Source organism: Bombyx mandarina, chromosome 06, assembly GCF_030267445.1.
Source record: "Bombyx mandarina strain Sakado chromosome 06, ASM3026744v2".
Classification (NCBI taxonomy): Eukaryota; Metazoa; Arthropoda; class Insecta; order Lepidoptera; family Bombycidae; genus Bombyx; species Bombyx mandarina.
The window spans coordinates 2,385,396-2,404,992 of NC_143213.1; the positions used below are offsets into that span (position 1 = coordinate 2,385,396).

Genomic DNA, 19,597 nt, shown 5'->3' on the forward strand with positions numbered 1-19,597 from the left:
CTAATGTGGCCATAACATATACTTGCTGCATGTGTATTACATTACTTTTACTACTAACTAAATACTCGATTAGCTAAACCGTACCTAATATTTTTATTTTTTTATTACCTATTATTTTTTTCTTCTGTGTTGCTATTGTAACCAATGACAACAGTACCCTTAGAGCATGTATAAAAAGGCGGGATATGTAATTTTTCCATTATTTTTGGTTCGCGCTATGTTCATAATATAATATTCTAAATATTAAAATATTATATTCTTATAAGTATACATTTTTTTCTTATTGTAAAATGACGAATGATTAATTTCGTAATTTAAATTATTGGGATCAATGAGTTCCATTCTTTTTTTATTTACCAAAAACAAAAGGAAATAACAAAAAGTTTGTACTGAGAAAACAAATATGAATATATGGTTATCATAGTGCCTCTTATCATTCTTAGCTTTAAAATTTGATAACCTTAGTAGGGTAGGAGAGTATGGTGGTTCACGAGGAACTAGTTTAAAAGTATTCACCGGTGGACAATGTGAATGTTCTGTGGTGTAATAATGTTTCAATGCTAATGGAGGAACTACTATAGTACTTGATCTCCAATGAAATCATTGCTTCCCGGCGGATATTACCAGAACAATGGTACCTAGCCGTGCGTGTTTCTTATATGGGTGGCGCGAAATTTAAAAAATAAGTTTTAAAATCAAATCAATATTTCATATCCCTCTTTCCTGATCTGAAATTGGAACAGTTTTTTTTTTCAAAATAGTCGTTGCTTACTTGATTGTTTTTATTTTAATCTTCTAATTATATTACAGTTTCAAATTTTACTAATCGTATATAATAATAAATAATAAGGCCTAAGCATGCGGGGCAACGCTAGAGATTAGTCGTAGGTATTGTGTGAATCATTTGCTTATTCAAGTATTAAAACAATTCTAATACTTCTTTCCTTTGCGGGCCCTTGTACTTTGTACCCTTACTGTCGTGTTTCTTCTAAAAGCTGTGTGTACAAAATATATTAAGTAAATAAATAAAACAGAGCAATGCGTTTACAGGAATTCTTTTTTTTTATTGCTTAGATGGGTGGATGAGCTCACAGCCCACCTGGTGTTAAGTGGTTACTGGAGCCCATGGACATCTACAACGTAAATGCACCACCCACCTTGAGATATAAGTTCTAAGATCTCAGTATAGTTACAGCGGCTGCCCCACTCAATGCAATCCTCACGGTGGACGATGTCAAGTTTAATTTTAAAACGGCTATTTCTTTTTAGGAGCATTTAGCCATATTCTTGGCCGGTAACGAGGAGCGGGAGAAGATTGCGCCAAGGTCGGCTTACGAGCAAAGAGACGACGTGTCTTCCATTAACGGTGTCAATTAATTTTAGAGTGTTCGCATTTGTAAAAGCTTGAAGTAAAACATTGGAACTAAGTAGGTATATACGTCATAATGATGATTATTAATCTCAGGCTATTATGATTAATATATTCACGCTGGAAAATGGAGGGAAACTTTAAATTACAACACAGCTCAAATTACGTACGAGATACTTATGTTTGATTAAAAACGAAAAAATTATTTACACTTAGCTTAAAGTAATCGTGAAATATATTCCCGATAACCTTAGTTAGCGTCACTGTAGTTCCGATCCCTCGATTGCATTGATAAACCAACATAAAAAAACATGAAAATATTTTTCAATGTTCTACTTCGAATTTCTAAATTGGTTAATTTAGAATGTAGGCAATGTATTAGAAATAATCTTAAGTTTTGAAGAAAGCAAATGTCTAAATTTGTTTAATTAATGTGAAATTTTATTTTATTTGTAATTTAGGTACGAGTACATCACAAAAGTTCGTTTTTCTACAAAGATCCAAGTAGTCGACCACTATTTGTTTCTTCACTATAATATGGTGCACATAATCTTTGTCGCACGATATAAAAAAAAAATCCATAGCTAAAATTACTTTTCGCGTTTCTTTCAGGCGTTTCTTTTTCTTTCATTCATGATAAAATATAAATATACTGAAAGATTTATTGATTTAAGTATTCGCTATTACTGTCTTGCCTATTTTACTGTCAATCTGTCTTGTGGATTTTCCTTGAAAGTTATACCGTCGATAAACCAGTCTGGTGCGATTAAGGTGTCAATTTAAATATCAAGTGTATTTGCCTATCATTTCAGCTAAGTTTACGGTGAATATAAATAAAAAGATGTGTTACAAAATTTTAGAAATTCGTAGAAAAAAAAGAGAGGTTAGGCTACCAATCTGTTTGTTTGTTACCAAACAAATTGTGCGATGATAGTCTATATCGGCATCCATGTTGCAAATCAAATGTTATTGTTTATTTACATAGATTATACACTAACACACGTATAATCTATGATTTATATACGGGCGATTTGTAACATTTGGAGATTTAATTCGTATATCTTCATTACCTGATTTAACGGATCGCTAATACGTCTACCGTATAATATAGAAAAATATTTCTTTAGCGATACATGCAGTTTTTATCTAATTTAAACTGGCAGAGGTTTACCTCCCAAGCGGAAAGCATGATTGATTCTCAGCAGAAATCGGCAGAACAGTGGTGTCATTGATACTTAATAGCGCGGGCTCACAATATGCTCCATCACCAATAAAAACACGAATACCTAAATAATACAATACATGTGTTATAATAATTGATATAATTTTTTTTAAAAAAGTGTCTAATAATTGCTATAATTTTATTTTTAGACTGTTTTATAATATTTCTTTTATAATTTTATATCCATTGATGCCGAATAAATTATTATTAATTTTTTTTATGAAAAAAGTCTTTTATTCAGTTGTTGATTGGTTCTGTTGAAAATAATTCTTAATAGTTTAAGTATAGTTTAACAGATCTGCTGGCGCAGTGGTGAGCCTCTGTCACTGTTGAGCCGTGGATCTTAGGTTCAGTGGGCTTGGTGCGAGTTTTTTAACGTTCTCGATAGCGTAAAAGTTAACTCAAATTTTTATGGAGTTGGAACGTTTGCCTATGTTTGCAGAACATTAAAAAATTCGCACTAAGCACACTGTTCCAAATTTAAGCAAACAATTTTATGACGAACAGGTTTATTTACTCTGTGCATATTTTTCTTGTACGTACGTGTTTTCTTGTACGGTGTCGTACTAATATGGTTCATGATGAAGCGCTCTCCTTTGCTGAAGTGTGGTCGTCGTGGCCTAACGGATAAGACGTTCGGTACATTCGTGTTGAAGCGATGCACCGGTGTTCGAATCCCGCAGGCGGGTACCAATTTTTCTAATGAAATACGTACTCAACAAATGTTCACGATTGACTTCCACGGTGAAGGAATAACATCGTGTAATAAAAATGAAACCCGCAAAATTATAATTTGCGTAATTACTGGTGGTAGGACCTCTTGTGAGTCCGCACGGGTAGGTACCACCGCCCCGCCTATTTCTGCCGTGAAGCAGTAATGCGTTTCGGTTTGAAGGGTGGGGCAGCCGTTGTGACTATACTGAGACCTTAGAACTATATCTCAAGGTGTGTGGCGCATTTACGTTGTAGATGTCTATGGGCTCCAGTAACCACTTAACATCAGGTGGGCTGTGAGCTCGTCCACACAGCTAAGCAATAAAAAAAAAAAAAAAAGGTGTCAAATATTTAATTAAAGTCAGTTTAGCAACTTTTTAAAATCCCAATGACTTTTCCTGTGTAGTTTTGTATCAAAACCCTGCAGTGCGCCATCGAATGTACATACTGACGAGATATTTATCGAAAATAATTCTGACTTTTCAGTAACTTTAAAATTATTATAACAACATCATCATTTAAATTTAATTGAAGTCGTCGTGGCCTAAAGGATAAGACGTCCGGTGCATCCGTGTTGAGCGATGCACTGGTGTTCGAATCCCAGGCGGATACCAATTTTTCTAATGAAATACGTACGTTCAAATGTTCACGACTGACTTTCACGGTGAAGGAATAACATCGTGTAATAAAAATCAAACCCGCAAAATTATATTTTGCGTAATTACTGGTGGTAGGACCTCTTGTGAGTCCGCACGGCTAGGTACCACCACCCTACCTATTTCTGCCGTGAAGCAGTAATGCGTTTCGGTTTGAAGGGTGGGGTAGCCGTTGTAACTATACTGAGACCTTAGAACTATATCTCAAGGTGTGTGGCGCATTTACGTTGTAGATGTCTATGGGCTCCAGTAACCACTTAACACCAGGTGGGCTGTGCGCTCGTCCAACCATCTAAGCAATAAAAAATAAAAATAAAAATCTCACATCTGGCTAAGAGTCTTCTCAGTTCATTTTTTGATAATTCTTAAGTTTTTTGGGCCATTTTACCGGTTAAAGATCGGATTATTTAAGCCCTAATTAATGCGGTCTGGGTTATGAAGTATGTAGATTTAATATTTTGTTTCTTACACTTTTATTCGTATGCGTTGTTAACGTAATTTTCCACTTAGAAGATATATTATTCAGTAGAAAAGAGAATATATATAATATGTTTTTGTTTTATCTTTCTTATTTGGAAAAAATCATGTAAAACCGCCATGTTACACAGATTATATACGATAGAGCCAAACCAATCGAAACTGAGCCGTGCGTTAAATAAATGTCAAAATTGATTTGATTTGATGAAATGAAATTTAACTTATTTAATTTATTTGGCTACACAAAATATAGCAGCAATGACATCTTATACTCCTGAAGATATGAACAACATCGAAACAGTAAGCTTCTTATTTTACAAAATTCATCACATTGGCGCCCTAACACATCATTTAAGATCCATGAAATCTACTTTTGAATGTATGGTTGAACTTAGCCGTGGTAGAAGGTAGGGCTTAGGGATTCATCTGTATACCGCATATAGCCACCACGACGCAAATGTTGCCCACCATGAATTGAAGTACCAATTGATTCGGTAATGCTGCTGTCATTTCAAAGCAGAAAGTGTGATTGTATTGTCGTACCACCGATGTACTATGAAAAGGTATTAACGCTTGAAAAACAAACGCGTTTTATCTGTGTACTGGTGGTAGGACCTCTTGTGAGTCCGCGCGGGTAGGTACCACCACCCTGCCTATTTCTGCCGCGAAGCAGTAATATGTTTCGGTTTGAAGGGTAGGGCAGCCGTTGTAACTATACTTGAGACCTTAGAACTTATACCTCAAGGTGAGTTGCGCATTTACGTTGTAGACGTCTATGGGCTCCAGTAACCACTTAACACCAGGTGGGCTGTGAGCTCGACCACCCATCTAAGCAATAAAAAAAATTCCGTTAGTTATAACTATTTAATAGAAGGCTATGGAGTAAGAGTACCTACCTATCATTAAGTTACTTGGAACAGTTATAATGCAATGGTTTTGTTACTCAAAACTATTGAAATTAGTTTAATATCTTCTTCTAAACGACTGTGTTGTTTCAACTATTACTCTTTAGTTTTTTATTTTTCATTTGACCTAGACAAAAGAGAACTCGATACTACGGTTTAATAGATTTGATTTATGGCGTATAGTGATTTAAAAAAAAAAACATTCTAATATTTCAGCCGAAAGAGAAATGCTCCATAGAGCTTGGCTTTGTTGAACAGGACTACAATGAATGGAACGCCAATACGGCTCTGTGGATGTTGGTATATGCTGTTTTATTCTGGATTTTAACGTATGTGATGGTTTTAACCGTGGCTGTGTGCTTCGACGTCGGCTTTCGCTCCGTAACAAGCATGGGTATTGTCAATGGTCACAACAGATCTGTAAATTATCTGTATTACGGTGCAAAACATTTGTATTAAAATTGGTGGCAATAAATTGGTTCGTATAACATATTTATTTTTTATTTTACTTGTTAATATCCAATTATTCTTATTTATGATCATCATCATCGTCATCATCATCAGTCTTTATCTGCCCACTGTTGGACATAGGCCTTCCCCAATGGCTTCCACAGAATGCGGTCCTCCACCTTCCGCATCGGTAGTAGTCGGTCCACCTGGTTGGAGGACGCCCCACGTTCCTGGTACCCATTCGTGGCCGCCATTCGAGAACCTTCCTCCTCCACCTGACGTCGCTGGCTCAACAGATGTGACCGGCCCGTTGCTACTTTAGCCTGCTAACTTTGAGAGCAATTTCGTCGACTTTGGTTCTCCGTCGAATTTCTTCGTTTTGGATTTTGTTCCTTAGAGAAATACCGAGCACAGCTCTCTCCATCGCCCGCTGTGCGACTCTTAACTTATGGGCCAGCCCCGCCGTCAGTGTCCAGGTTTTCGCGCCGTAGGTCATCGCGGGGAGAACGCACCGATTAAAAACTTTTGCCTTCAGACATTCAGGAATTTGCGAGGTGAGCATTGCACGGAATATCTCAAATGCGGACCAGCCCAGTCGTATGCGTCTCTCAATCTCTGTATTGAAGTTACCTCGGCCAAGCTGGATAGTCTGACCGAAGTAGATAGTCTTTTACCTCTTCAATTGCCGCATTCGAGATGGTAACTTGGCCCTGGATGATTTGATCATTGAACATGACTTTCATCTTGTCAAGGTTCATCCGGAGTCCCACGCATCGGGAAGCAGCGTTGAGATCGTTGAGCATACGACTCAGGTCCACCAGCGATTCCGACATTATGACTATGTCAACGGCAAATCGAAGGTGCGACATGTACTCTCCGTTGACGTTGATTCCGCGTGTTATCCAGTCCAGCATCTTGAAGACATCTTCAAGTGCAGCGGTGAACAATTTCGGAGATATAACATCTCCCTGTCGGACACTCCACTGCAGCTTCATAGGTATAGACTGGCAATCCTGGATTTGTACGGTCATTGTCACGGCATCGTATAGACTTCTCAACACCTCGATATAGTGATAATTGGCATCGCTGTAAGAATTCCAGAACTGTAGACTCAAAGGCTTTCTCGTAGTCCACGAAAGCCATGCAAAGTGGCAGATTATATTCTGTAGAATTTTGTATAATCTGTCTGAGGGTGTGAATATGGTCTATGGTATTGTAACCTTGTCGAAACCCAGCCTGCTCCGGTGACTGGTATTCATCAAGCCTTCGGGCGAGACGATTAGTAATGACCCTAGAAAATACCTTGTAGACGTGGCTCAAAAGAGATATCAGTCTATAGTTCTTCAACAAAGTTTTACCACCCTTCTTGAAGAACAACACGACCCGACTCCTTGTCCACGCCAATGGTGTAGTCCCGTTGTGTATGACGGAACCCCTCCGGATTTTAGCAGATCTGTCGTAATTCCATCTTCACCAGGTGCTCTACTATTTTTGAGCTGAGCCATGGCCATCCCAATCTCCCCCATGCTGATGTCCGGGACATCGTCCGAGTAAGCGGTGATCGACTGTCACTAGCTCGGGTGGCGGTTGTAGGTAGAGAAGTGTACATTGCGTAGATTTATGATCGCTATGATATATTAGAAATCGTCGTGGCTTAAAGGTTATGACGCCTTGTGCATTCGTTTCGAGCGATGCGACCGTGCCGATGTTCGAATCCTGCTTGAAGATACATGTTTTTCTAGTGTAATACGTGTACCTTACTCATTTTCACGAATTGCTTCCACGATCAAGGAATAACATCGTGTAATAAAAGCCAAACCCACAAAAAATATTATATGCATAATTGATGATATGAGTGGATGAAGGGGTTAGGTATCATTTTTTTTTTTTTTTTAGTTTTTGCATTGAATGAAGGTGTTATGTGCCTATAAACCATATTAGACCTTAAAACTACGGGTTTAAAGGTTATTTTTTGAAATTGCATTTGATGAATGAGTTATGTACGAAGAAAAAGTACAAGTAACAAGTTTGTTACCCGTTTTCTGAAAAATTAACAAAATTGTATCATGTCCCGTTCATCCACTTATGTCTTCAATTATTGGAGGTAGGGCATCTTCTGAGCCTGCACAGGAAAGTACCACCAACTATTGCTTATTTCTACCACTTACCACCAACTAGGCTGGGAGCTCGTCTACCAATCTAAGCAAAAACAAGTAAACAAATACCTGCATTCTCGTAAATGTATTGCAATGTTACCTCAAATCTGATTGCATGTTTGCTCGAATCAAAAATTGGCAAAATGTGGTTGCTCACCCGTGCAGGCTTGCATCGCGTGTAATTAGGATATGAACTAGCTATTAAACACTGACTCAAATTAACTCCACCTCCAGCGGAACCACGTGGGACAGCGGCTAGCCAAAACGCACCTAAATATTGCATTAACATTACCGAGAGACCCCGACGCGTGAGGCCAGCGTAAGACAAGAAACGTGCCATTCACAACCATCCATCATCTGGTTGTTTATATTATAGTTAAATATTTTACCTCATTTAAATCCGTTCTATTTTATTTCGGATTCTAATATAGTTTTATAACTTTTCATACAACAGACGCAAGGCCTTCTTCTATAAATTAAAGTTTTTGATATGATTCCTTTGCTTGCCTTGTTTTAGAACAATAAAGGATCTAAATTTTACTACTGTAAGATGTAATGGGAAGGTACATAATAACTCCATGGGGATAATGAAACAAAGGCGCTGGACAGAGTTTCTCGGGATCTTCCAAAAAGTCTACTGAAATTCTCAGTAAATAACTACTATTTCACTGAGATTATATTTCATCTCACATTATATCGTTTCATTTAATTTCATCTCAAATGCCGCAAATCATTCAATCAACTTCATTTTGCTCCTTAATTTTTCATGAAAGAGATTAGAATATACAAAATAAGCTGTATGGTATGATATCTTTGCCTTTTCAGTTGGAAAAATAGAACTACTACTACTGTCAAATTTTGAGGTTATTTATAGCGTCATTTGGGCTGTTGTTGTAAATTGTTGTTCATAGTGCGTAAACATCGTCTACTTTTCTGAGAGAGTAGCTGTAAACGGAAGGCACAATGCCATCTATAGATGTAATGCTACCACCGGGGCAGCCGTTGGAGATCCCGGAAGATCCGCCTCCACCACCCCCTCCAGTCATTGGCATTATTTATCCACCACCTGAAGTCAGAAGTATCCTTTTAACAATAATAAACAGGTAGTATTTAGATATAAATTACGATTTTAATGCATTTTAATCCGAAATCAAAATATCCTAAATACTTTTCTGATATCAAATTGACGGCACTGAAACATCCGCTGTCCACCGGAATCAGGTCTTTCGAGTTTGGATTAATTCGTTGATTCATGGTTAAAAAACATAATCGGCGAAACCAAGAAAACAACGATTCGCATAAAGGATACAAATACATAATTAAACTGTCACATAGTTTGATTTTTGTAAGTATGATCATGATCTGTTTTGCCATGCATATTTGGTTTGGTAAGATTATTAAATTATTTCCTAGCACAAGGAAGTTAATAATGTGATAATAAAAAAAAAGGATGGAAGTTTAACAAATTCTCGGTTGTTGGTTATTAACATTTTGGAAAAACAACTCTGTGTGTATTTTGATAACACTAAGAATGATAGCTACTAAATAAATTATTAAGGAAATTTGATTGAAAAACAAAGAAATTCATTTTGAAATAGATAAAGGATTAATATCTTGTAGACTTGATTGTTCATGATAATAGGCAATCTCCACAATAAGTAGAAAATTTCTAACTGAATTTACTTTTAATTAGCCCATTCTGTCAATATTTTTGTTAATTGAAAGCCCAATTGTTTGAAAATGATTTTGTGACTTCTTGTAAGTCCGCATGGGTAGGTACCACCACCGTGCCTATTTCTGCCATAAAGCAGTAATACGTTTCGGTTTAAAGGGTGGGGCAGCTGTTGTAATTTATCTCAAGGTGGGTGGCGCATTTAAGCTGTAGATGTCTATGGGCTCCAGTAACCACTTAACATCAGGTGGGCTGTGAGCTTGTCCACCCATCAAAGCAATAAAAAAAAACATTTCTGAAAGTATGGAGTATTTAAATTGTGATTTCAATAGGCTCTGATAAATGCTTTACCCTTGGCGGACTGTGAGATTGTTCCTCGAGTAAGAATACTTACTTTAAAATCAGGTTTCACTTAAAATATATCGACGCTTGAAAGGCAAATGTGACTAAGCGACAATGCGTGAACTTTACAGTAGACTAATTTAAAGTTGAAATTAATTTAAAATATACATAAGAAATACCTGAAAAAAATTCTATTATAACGAATCTAGCTGTAGGGTTGAAATGATTTTAATAGACCTAGAAATATATATTTTTTGCGCATTGAATATGGTTATTGGCTATCACTTCTGTACAAAGCAGTTATTGTCGCTTAGTCACGTTTGCCTTTCAAGCATCGATATGTTTATGAAAGAAAATTTTAGTTCCTCACTATATTTTATGGTTAATATTGTTTTCTGTTTATGTTTAAATAGTACATTATTAATCTTTCATGCTCGGTATGCTATAAATATTCTTTATTCCCAGTTCTTTATTTTAGCCAGAAAGATATTCAAAATTAAATTAGCTCAAAGTTTTATTTCAGAATTTTCAAAAATATTTCTTTAACCAAGCTAAATAGATATTGTCGATAAAACTGCCAGCTTTGTGGCTCGTAATGGTCCTGAATTTGAAGCTAGGATCAGACAGAATGAGCTGGGCAACCCAAAGTTCAACTTCCTTAATTCAGGGGATCCCTACCATGCTTACTATCAGCATAAAGTCAGAGAGATCAAAGAGGGAAAAGGTAAGTTTTCAAATTCTATTCATTTAAATTAGTATAAAATTTAATTAAAATATTAACATAACAATGTGAAAGAAAGAAGGCTATTGTCAAATTTGTGGGTTCAGGACAACTTGTTGATATTATTATGTGGGCCAGCATAGCAACTGTTGATTATATACATATGTGATGAATATGACCTGTTTGCTTATGGAACATTTCACTTTAATTGTTTTACACTAGAAAAACAAATCATGTCTCAGCTTTGATTAAAAGAAAGAATTGTTCTTCTAATATAAAATTTGCACAGCTTGGTCAACTTACATTTGATAGAAAGATTAAAATCTAGTCTGCTTATGTCACTGATAGTCGTATTTTTTTAGTTCCCGAACCAACTGCACCACCAACTATGCCATCAGGACAGCAACGAATGGGTCTCGCTCCAGCCACAGCGGCCCGCCAGCAGGAGCTCCTTAAGGCAGCTGCTCCTGCAGAACTGCCCCCACCGCGCGACCCACCTCCAGATTTCGAATTTATCGCTGATCCACCGTCTATATCGGCTCTGGAGCTCGACATAGTGAAATTAACCGCGCAATTTGTCGCCAGAAACGGTCGTCAGTTTTTAACAGATTTAATGAAGAAAGAGGAGCGTAATCATCAGTTTGATTTTCTTCGTCCCCAGCATTCACTGTTCCAATACTTCACGCGTCTGCTTGAGCAGTACACGAAGGTGTTGCTGCCGCCAAAAGAACTAGTATCAAAGCTGAATGCTGAGATACGCAGCGGGATATTAGAACAAGCTCGCAGTCGCGCGGCCTGGCACGCGCACCAGGCCAAGCGTAAGGCCGCTGACGAGGCCAAAATTGAGAAAGAGAGGCTCGCGTATGCCTCCATAGACTGGCACGATTTTGTCGTTGTTGAAACTGTAGATTACCCCGCAGGGGAACCCGGAGACTTCCCTCCTCCGACCACTCCACTAGAAGTCGGAGCCCGCGTCCTCGCCCAAGAGAGGGGTGAAGATATAATACGGAACCAGAATGACGACGATGATACTGAGATGCAAATTGAATCCGAATCGGAATCGGAGTCTGATGAGGAACTTGCGGAAATGGAGGATCGAACTCAGTCCCATCGGCCGGACGATAACCGCGTGCAAGACATGGAAGAGGAAAGCTCGACTTCGGAGGTAATATTTTTAATGATTTTACAATTTAAGCTGAACCAGTATCAACAAACTGATTTCAAAGCTAGCATTTACAAAATCCTTCAATGCTATATATACAGTTCAGAGCCGTTTGATGCAGTGGTAAGTGACATGGTCACTACACAACGGGGTCGCGGGTTCGAATCCCGCCAAGGGAAGATATTTGTATGATAAATATAAAATGTTTTTTCCAGGTTTATGGATGTATATTAAATATATGTATGTGTATAATAAAAATCTTACATTTATTTCCGTTATCTGGTACCTGGAACACAAGTTCTTTACGAACTTAGCACAGAACTAGTTAACGTGGTGTGATTGTTAGTAATTATTTATTTATTATAAAAAAAAAAGCTGTTCTGATAATATCATAGCTAATATTCATGTAAATTATTTTTCAGTCCGAGACGGAGCAGGACGCCCCGCGCGCGGACGAGGCGCCCCTGCCGCCGCGCCCCGACCGCGTCGTCGTCAAGAAGTACAACCCCAAGGAGGCCAAGCCCCGCGCCGCCGCCGGGGACGAGTGGCTCGTGTCGCCCATCACCGGCGAGAAGATCCCCGCCAGCAAGGTGGCCGAGCACGTGCGCATCGGGCTGCTGGACCCGCGCTGGCTGGAGCAGCGGGACCGCGCCGCCGCCGAGCGCACCGACCGGGACGAGGCGCTCGCCCCCGGGGCCGCCATCGAGGCTTCGCTTAAACAGGTATGCCCGCCTTCAAACTTTTTTTATTTTTTTTTTTATTGCTTAAATGGGTGGACGAGCTCACAGCCCACCTGGTGTTAAGTGGTTACTAGAGCCCATAGACATCTATAACGTAAACGCACCATTCACCTTGAGATATAAGTTCTAAGGTTTCAGTGTAGTTACAACGGCTGCCCCACCCTTCAGACCGAAAAGCATTACTGCTTCACGGCAGAAATAGGCAGGGCGGTGGTACCTACCCGTGCAAACTCACAAGAGGTCCTACCACCAGTAACTATTTGCTATGTGAATGTGCATTACTATAATTCTCATGTTGTATTTGTTATTTTAGCTGTTCTACACACACTCATCACTTTTAATTATTATTCTCATAATCCTCTTGCAGGTCTGCTGGAAGAGATTTCTTAAAGAAATAAGCAGTGCCTTTGTACATAATTTTCCTATTACTCGGTACTATGCCTTCTTTTTGTGTGTACGTAAATAAATAAATAAGTTTACATAATAATATCAAATTTTAAATAAAAAACTGAATTCAACAAAATACAACGAGAGAGAAACGTCAGAAGTCAATAAATGTGCAACTATTGAAGGATAATTCCAAAACTACTGATCAAATCTTCATAAAATTTAAATGGCACCATGTTTTCAAATAAACAAATCATCAAAATCAATTCACAAGAGAAAAAAACCTCAGGAAACAAAAAAATGTCGAATTGCAAACCTCCCTATTTTGTAAGAAAACAATGAACTAAATATAAACATTTGTTATAGTTGGCGGAACGTCGTACTGACATCTTCGGTGTAGGGGACGAGGAGACAACCATCGGTAAGAAGATCGGCGAGGAGGAGAAGAAGCGCGACGAGCGCGTGACGTGGGACGGGCACACCTCCAGCGTGGAGGCCGCCACCCGCGCCGCCAGGGCCCACATCACGCTCGAGGACCAGATCCAGCAGATACACAAGGTGAGCGCCGCCTCCCTTCCACCAGGCCAACGACAAGGACACCCTCAGACACAGCCCACTGAGTTTCTCGCCGGATCTTCTCAGTGGGCCGCGTTTCCGATCCAGTGGTAGATTCTGCGAAGCACGGCTCTCTTGCTAGGGTTCGTGTTAGCAACGTCGTCCGGTTTGAGCTCCGTGAGCTCACCTACTAGTTAAGGCGACGCTGATATAGCCTCTCAAGGCTCTCAGCTTAAGCAGGAAAACCAAAAAAAAAAAAAACAACTATGACAATGCCACCTCCCAAAGAGCTCGCATACTCCTTTTTATTTTTCTTATCATTAGCTACACATGAAAAATGAATCATTATCTTATGTATAAATTTCTCGTGTCACAATGTTAGTTACCATACTCCTCTGAAACAGCTTGACCAATTTTTATGAAATTTTATATGCATGTTCAATAAATAGGTCTGAGAATCGGCTACTATCTATTTTTTATGCCCCTAAGTGATAAGGGTTGTCCACCTCTAATGTTTTTTTTGTTTTAATGAGGCATTATGTGGTTGAATGAGGTTTTGTTATTTTTATATTCCCTCATCGTTCACAGCGCTACATGCCTCTTTCACTCATTTACTACATCCTTACACACTTACAATAAGTTATTTTATTTTTCTACGCTAGAAATTCCCTAGAAATCTTATATATGGGAAAACAACGTTTTCCGGGTCAGCTAGTTGGTACCCTAATGGGCTATTCTAACTACTCACGGGCCGGTAGCTCAACTCTCGGGGCTCAACCTGAGAGAATTTGCTAACACTGGCCCTAGCAAGAGCAGTGCTTCGTAGAATCTACCACCGGATCGGAAATTCCACCCACTGAGAAGACCCGGTGAAAGAAATTCAGTGACTTGTGTTTGTGGTAGCGTATTCCCAAAAGGACAAGCACTAACGCATTTCCCCACCCCCACTGTGCCAGAAAAAAGTTTTCATAAACTATCATAAATGCCTTAAGCAAATAAAATATCAATCAAACTGCTGGGAAACCCGAGCGCGAATAACATTGCACAGCGCGTAATAAAAATCTCGTCAATAAAATATAAAACATTAAAACAGAAAAACAATAAAAATGTTTTACGTGTATTGTATTTCTCTTACGTCGAACAACATTGTAATACATAATGGGTATAGCTACGATGAATCTAATGTTATATTTCGTTTTGCAAACCGTAAATATTGTGGTTTGCACGAAATCACTGCGCACAGGCAGAGATGCTTTAGAAGATGAGTACCCGTACGTTGTGACGGTCGAGTTAAAACTAACGAATACTACGACGAACGCTCTGCTGTGCTCGGGGTGCGTGCTGACTCCGACTTGGACCCTCACCACCGCGCGCTGCGTCTCCAAAACCGAAGACTTGCTAATCCAGGATCCGAAGATGTCATGGGTGGTGTACTATGGACTCACGCAGAAACCTCCCCAGGACACCGCCATCGCGATCCTTTCCGGAATAGTCCACCCCAGATATGCCGCGTCACCGAGAATGCTTCACAACGACATCGGTCTTCTGCGCACCGATCCCATCACCATTAAACAGTTCGCGAAATTGAGCGCCGTGGACATGTTCTCTATGAACGGTTACGAAGTTGAGCTAATAGGCTTCAAGTCGACCAATGATACCAGTGGAAAATTGAAGAGAACCCTACAGATTTCATCGGTTGTGGTGAAGACTTGTGAAGGCACCGTTACTTATCCGGGGATGTGTTTGGCTCGGTCCTGCTCGCTGACCGACGCCTGTCACCAGGAAACTGGAGGAATAGCCGTCCACAGCACCGGGGTCATAGCACTCCTGGCCAGTGGACGCAAGAGGGACTGCTTGGAGAACAATGAGAGACAGCAGGCCTATCAAATTGAGACGATGACTTCAATTGTGCCTTATATAGATTGGATTCATACTCATATCAAGAGCTAATAGTAGCTAGTGTAAGATTGGTGTCAGAAGCTTCAGTGAACGGATGAAATTTGTATTGTTTTCTCAATAAAAGTGTTTGTTTATGAGCTTTATTTGTATTTAGCTTTTAAAAGCAATTAAAAATGCTCATTTAACTTGCTGATTACCCGCCTTTAGTTAAGCCTGCTCACTAAAGTATTGATATTTTACACCGACTAATTTTGTACGCTTCGGGCTTGTGTTGGATCAATGTTTTATCTTCTCGTTATTTTACTTGCTTAGCATACTGTTGTGTATGCACAAATGAAAGATTCCAAAGCAGTCTGGTTTATTTTTGAATCTACCCGCCATTTTATAATGCGATTTAATATTTATATATAACACTTGTAATAAAGGGAGGTGGCGGAATTTATTTGATGAACTATATGTAATGTCTATAGGTTCCGTAATGCCATTGACCCGGAGTGAGCCATTAGTTTGTTCAAAAAATTATTCCATGCTCCCTGCGACATACCCCTTAGTAACTTATTACTGAATTTTTCAAATAGTATGGGAACTGTGTCAAGATAAAAATGACGTAATAGCTTAGGTTATTATGAAGATACACTTTTTTACAAGTATAATAAGAAGTGCTATTACAACATTTTCTTCGAGACTCCTTTATGATGCTCATTACGATTGATTACAATTCAGGTTAAAGGTCTACTCCCCGACGAGGAGAAAGAGAAAATAGGTCCGAAGCCAGTGACCGGGGCAGCCCAGAGCCGGGCGGGGCGTCCCCCCGCACCCCCCTCTGCCCCCCGCGCTGCCCCGCCTCCCCCACCCCCGGCACCGCCTGTGTTGCTGCAGCCGATGTCCTCGCTAATGGTCCTGCCCCCCATGGCTCCCCGACCTCCGCTCATACCGGCTCCAGTGGGTACGTATACTCGAACACTGCACACATACCGTACAACATGGCGCTACGACCGCGTGCCTGATTTACTTGTGCTGGACAATGTACAACAGTATGCGCGCGAGTTCATGTCCATCGGGGCCAGAGGAGAGGCCAGAGGAGGTCTAGTGTTGTCTTTAACAGTTGTGACGCGTGCTTATCAATACCGAAAATTTACGCTAACGCTATTGTGTTATTTCATGGTGAATAAATCATGACTACTCCGCTTCCAACAAGTTCAGGTAGAAAAAAAACCTACACTGATTCGGACTCTGATCTGTCGGTTGTCTTTTCATCTGATAGTAATTGAATTGGAATTTAAAAAATATTTTTCTCTATTAGAAATAAATAAATAATTACTTATCACATTTATTTTATAATTTGCAAAATGACCTAGTTACACATTAAACCAAATTGATAGCTGTTGACTAAATCGGTAGTTATTATCGACATTACCATAATTAACTAGGTCACAGCACTACCGCATTCCTCAGGATGGACATGAACTCGCGCGCCTACTGTACATGTAGTCTTAGAGTGTTAAGATACAGACTAGGGGAAGAGTTGATGGAATGATAGAGTAAAGTGACATCAGAAAGTGATCGCTGTGAGGGGATCATACGGGCAAAGTGTTCTGTGCAGGGGACCGACCCATCATGGGGGCGTCGGTGTGTATCGACTTCTGTCTGTGCGCCCACGGCGTGTCGGTCCCCACCTAATGCCAGTTGAGCAGTAGATTCGTGTGCCGGTAATTAAAAAAATTATATCGTATAAAAAAAATGCAACTATTCAAATATAATGTGTCCTTTTTGCATAACACATCCGCTCAATACATTTTGTACCAATAATGTGATTGCGTCGCTTTAGGTGCAGTGCCACCGCCGGCGTTCAACTTCGGAGCGGTAGTCCCTCCCGGCACAGTGGCGGAGCCCGAGGACGAGGGCCCGGCCGCTAAGAGAGCCCGCACCGAGGACGCGCTGGAGCCCGAGGGCGCCTGGCTCGCGCGCCACCCCGGCGCAGTACCCCTGCAGGTGGGCTACCAGTAACACTACAACGATTGCTCTTATGCTAACAACTTTACTGGTGGTAGGACCTCTTGTGAGTCCGCAGGGGTAGGTACCACCACCCTGCATATTTTGGCCGTGAAGCAGTTGCGTTTCGGTTTGAAGGGCGGGGCAGTCGTTGTAACTATACTGAGACCTTAGAACTTATATCTCAAGGTGGGTGGCGCATTTACATTGTAGATTTCTATGGGCTCCAGTAACCACTTAACACCAGGTGAGCTGTGAGCTCGTCTACCCATCTAAGCTACAAAAAAAAACAAATGTATGATATTAAGTGGGTGGGTGGTTATTTAGGTGGGTGGCGCATTTGCTTCGTAGATGTCTATGGGCTCCAGTAACCACTTAGCACCAGGTGGGCTGTGAGCTCGTTCACTCATCTAAGAGAGAGAGAATACACTTTATTGCACACTAAAACACGTTCAAAAAACAATCAAAAAAAGCGGATACATTTGTACAATAGGCGGTCTTATCGGTAAAAGCGATCTCTTCCAGACAACCGTTTTATTTATAGAAATTCTAGAAAATATAAAAATATAACAGGTATGTTCCGGTATAATATAGATAATACATTATTATATAAGCAATATAAGCAATATAAAAAAATACCCTAATGCCCTTGTCCCTTGTGTCGGCAGGTGTCGTTGCCGGCGGCCCCGGAGCGCGCGGAGTGGCGGCTGGACGGGCGCGCGGTGCCGCTGACGCTGCCGCTGTCGGCCGCCGTCGCCGAGCTCAAGGCGATGCTGCAGCGCGCCACCAACATGCCCACCGCCAAGCAGAAGCTGCACTACGAGGTATCCCAACACGCTCAACTACTCGCGTAGCTCACCGTAACAAAAGATTAGCCATTTTTTCTCGACTTAAAGCTGATGGTCTTGACCAACAATATCAGCGTCAGGCGAGTAGGTGAGCTCACGGGGCTCAAACCTGACGTTGTTGCTAACACGAAACCTAGCAAGAGCTGTGCTTCGCAGAATCTTCCATCGGATAATATATAAGTATTGTTCCAGGGTCTGTTCTTCAAGGATACTAACAGCTTGGCGTACTACAACGTGCCTCCGGGCGCCGTCATACAGCTACAGATCAAGGAACGAGGCGGCAGAAAGAAATAATACAAAAAAATACTATATAAGTTCACATTTGGAAACTGCGAAACACGCTAGGAAGAGTTATTACAAAATTTACACCAGAATATTGATATTCAGTGAATAGTTTGTTACGTTAGTCGTGATAAAAAAATATTCGTTGAAATTTATCTCATGGCGGGGAAAATTAAATATTTACCAAATAATGTTGTAATTATTAATTGTTGGTTACCCTAATCGAAGACCTGTTATTCCCAATAAGAATATATGTGAACTCTTGAAGTATCTTGAGGATCGCCAGCTGATCAATGACCGACAACCGCCACGACTGCTCAGCTTTTTTTTCTTTTTCTTACATGGTTGGACGAGCTCACAGCCCATCTGGTGTTAAGTGGTTACTGGAGCCCATAGACATCTACAACGTAAATGCGCCACCCACCTTCAGATATAAGTTGTAAGGTTACAACGGCTGCTCCACACTTCAAGCCTAAACGCATTACTGCTTCATGGCAGAAATAGGTGTGGTGTCTACTAGTGCGGACTCACATGAGGACCTACCACCAATAATTACGCAAATTATAATTTTGCGGGTTTGGTTTTTATTACACGATGTTATTCCTTCACCGTGGAAGTGGATTAAGAACATTTGTTAAGTGCGCATTTCATTAGAATAATTGATATCCGCTTGCGGGATTCGAACACCGGTGCATTGCTAGATACGATGCTACAGCACGGGGGATGCACAATATATCGGTCATCAGAGTCTCTCTCGGAGCGTGGTGCAGGAGAGACGATCTAAACTGGTATCTAAAGTGCAGAATTTTCTGGGACGAGTCTCCGAGTGAGTCAACCCGTTGAAGAGACAAGTTTGCGCATTCACTGCGAAGAAGGACCCCTTTGTCATGGTGCCACAATTCCAAGGAGTATCCCTGCAACCATCCCAGAATATTGGGATCCTTGGGGTCGACATTTCGAACGATGTCCAATTTCGGAGTCATTGGAGGGCAAAGCCAAGTTGGCGTCAAAAATGCTAGGAGTCCTAAACAGAGCTTAGCGGTACTTC

General features: G+C 40.3%; 3 protein-coding genes across 11 annotated transcripts in view; all 3 read left to right on the plus strand.

Moving 5' to 3' along the window:
- Lsd-1 (lipid storage droplet-1) overlaps positions 1 to 5,833 on the plus strand; it is a 34,598-nt gene extending 28,765 nt beyond the window's left edge. For 4 of the 7 annotated variants that reach the window (XM_028170430.2, XM_028170431.2, XM_089728020.1 and 1 more), the window contains exon 9: positions 1,270 to 2,819. In XM_028170430.2, coding sequence (XP_028026231.2) covers positions 1,270 to 1,377 — 108 coding nt within the window. In that variant the 3' untranslated portion in view covers positions 1,378 to 2,819. Of the gene's footprint in view, positions 1 to 1,269; positions 2,820 to 5,559 lie in introns of those variants that run through there. The other 3 variants (XM_089728017.1, XM_089728018.1, XM_089728019.1) reach the window with 1 other exon arrangement.
- Positions 5,834 to 8,769: 2,936 nt separating this feature from the next.
- Positions 8,770 to 18,740, plus strand: Sf3a1 (splicing factor 3A subunit 1). Of its 3 annotated transcripts, none has more exons than XM_028170403.2 (9): positions 8,770 to 9,027; positions 10,523 to 10,687; positions 11,047 to 11,849; positions 12,269 to 12,568; positions 13,340 to 13,531; positions 16,151 to 16,373; positions 17,256 to 17,419; positions 18,088 to 18,243; positions 18,460 to 18,740. In XM_028170403.2, exons 1-9 carry the CDS (start codon positions 8,913 to 8,915, stop codon positions 18,559 to 18,561), a joined length of 2,220 nt encoding a protein of 739 aa, XP_028026204.1. In that variant the 5' UTR covers positions 8,770 to 8,912; the 3' UTR covers positions 18,562 to 18,740. The 3 variants fall into 3 exon arrangements, with proteins under 3 accessions (XP_028026204.1, XP_089584139.1, XP_089584140.1); XM_089728013.1 differs by having other exon boundaries at positions 8,797 to 9,294; positions 10,487 to 10,687; XM_089728014.1 differs by having other exon boundaries at positions 8,819 to 9,052; positions 10,487 to 10,687.
- LOC114239960 (transmembrane protease serine 3) lies at positions 13,538 to 16,144 on the plus strand. Its single transcript, XM_028170404.2, has one exon. It carries the CDS (start codon positions 14,687 to 14,689, stop codon positions 15,476 to 15,478), a length of 792 nt encoding a protein of 263 aa, XP_028026205.2. The 5' UTR covers positions 13,538 to 14,686; the 3' UTR covers positions 15,479 to 16,144.
- Positions 18,741 to 19,597: the final 857 nt, after the last annotated feature.

Coding starts and splice junctions, on each gene's coding strand:
- LOC114239960 (XM_028170404.2), top strand. CDS start 14,687: ATGGGTATAGCTACGATGAATCTAATGTTATATTTCGTTTTGCAAACC.
- Sf3a1 (XM_028170403.2), top strand. CDS start 8,913: ATGCCATCTATAGATGTAATGCTACCACCGGGGCAGCCGTTGGAGATC. Junction 12,569..13,339: donor TCGAGGCTTCGCTTAAACAG/GTATGCCCGCCT, acceptor CATTTGTTATAG/TTGGCGGAACGTCGTACTGA. Junction 18,244..18,459: donor AGCAGAAGCTGCACTACGAG/GTATCCCAACAC, acceptor GTATTGTTCCAG/GGTCTGTTCTTCAAGGATAC.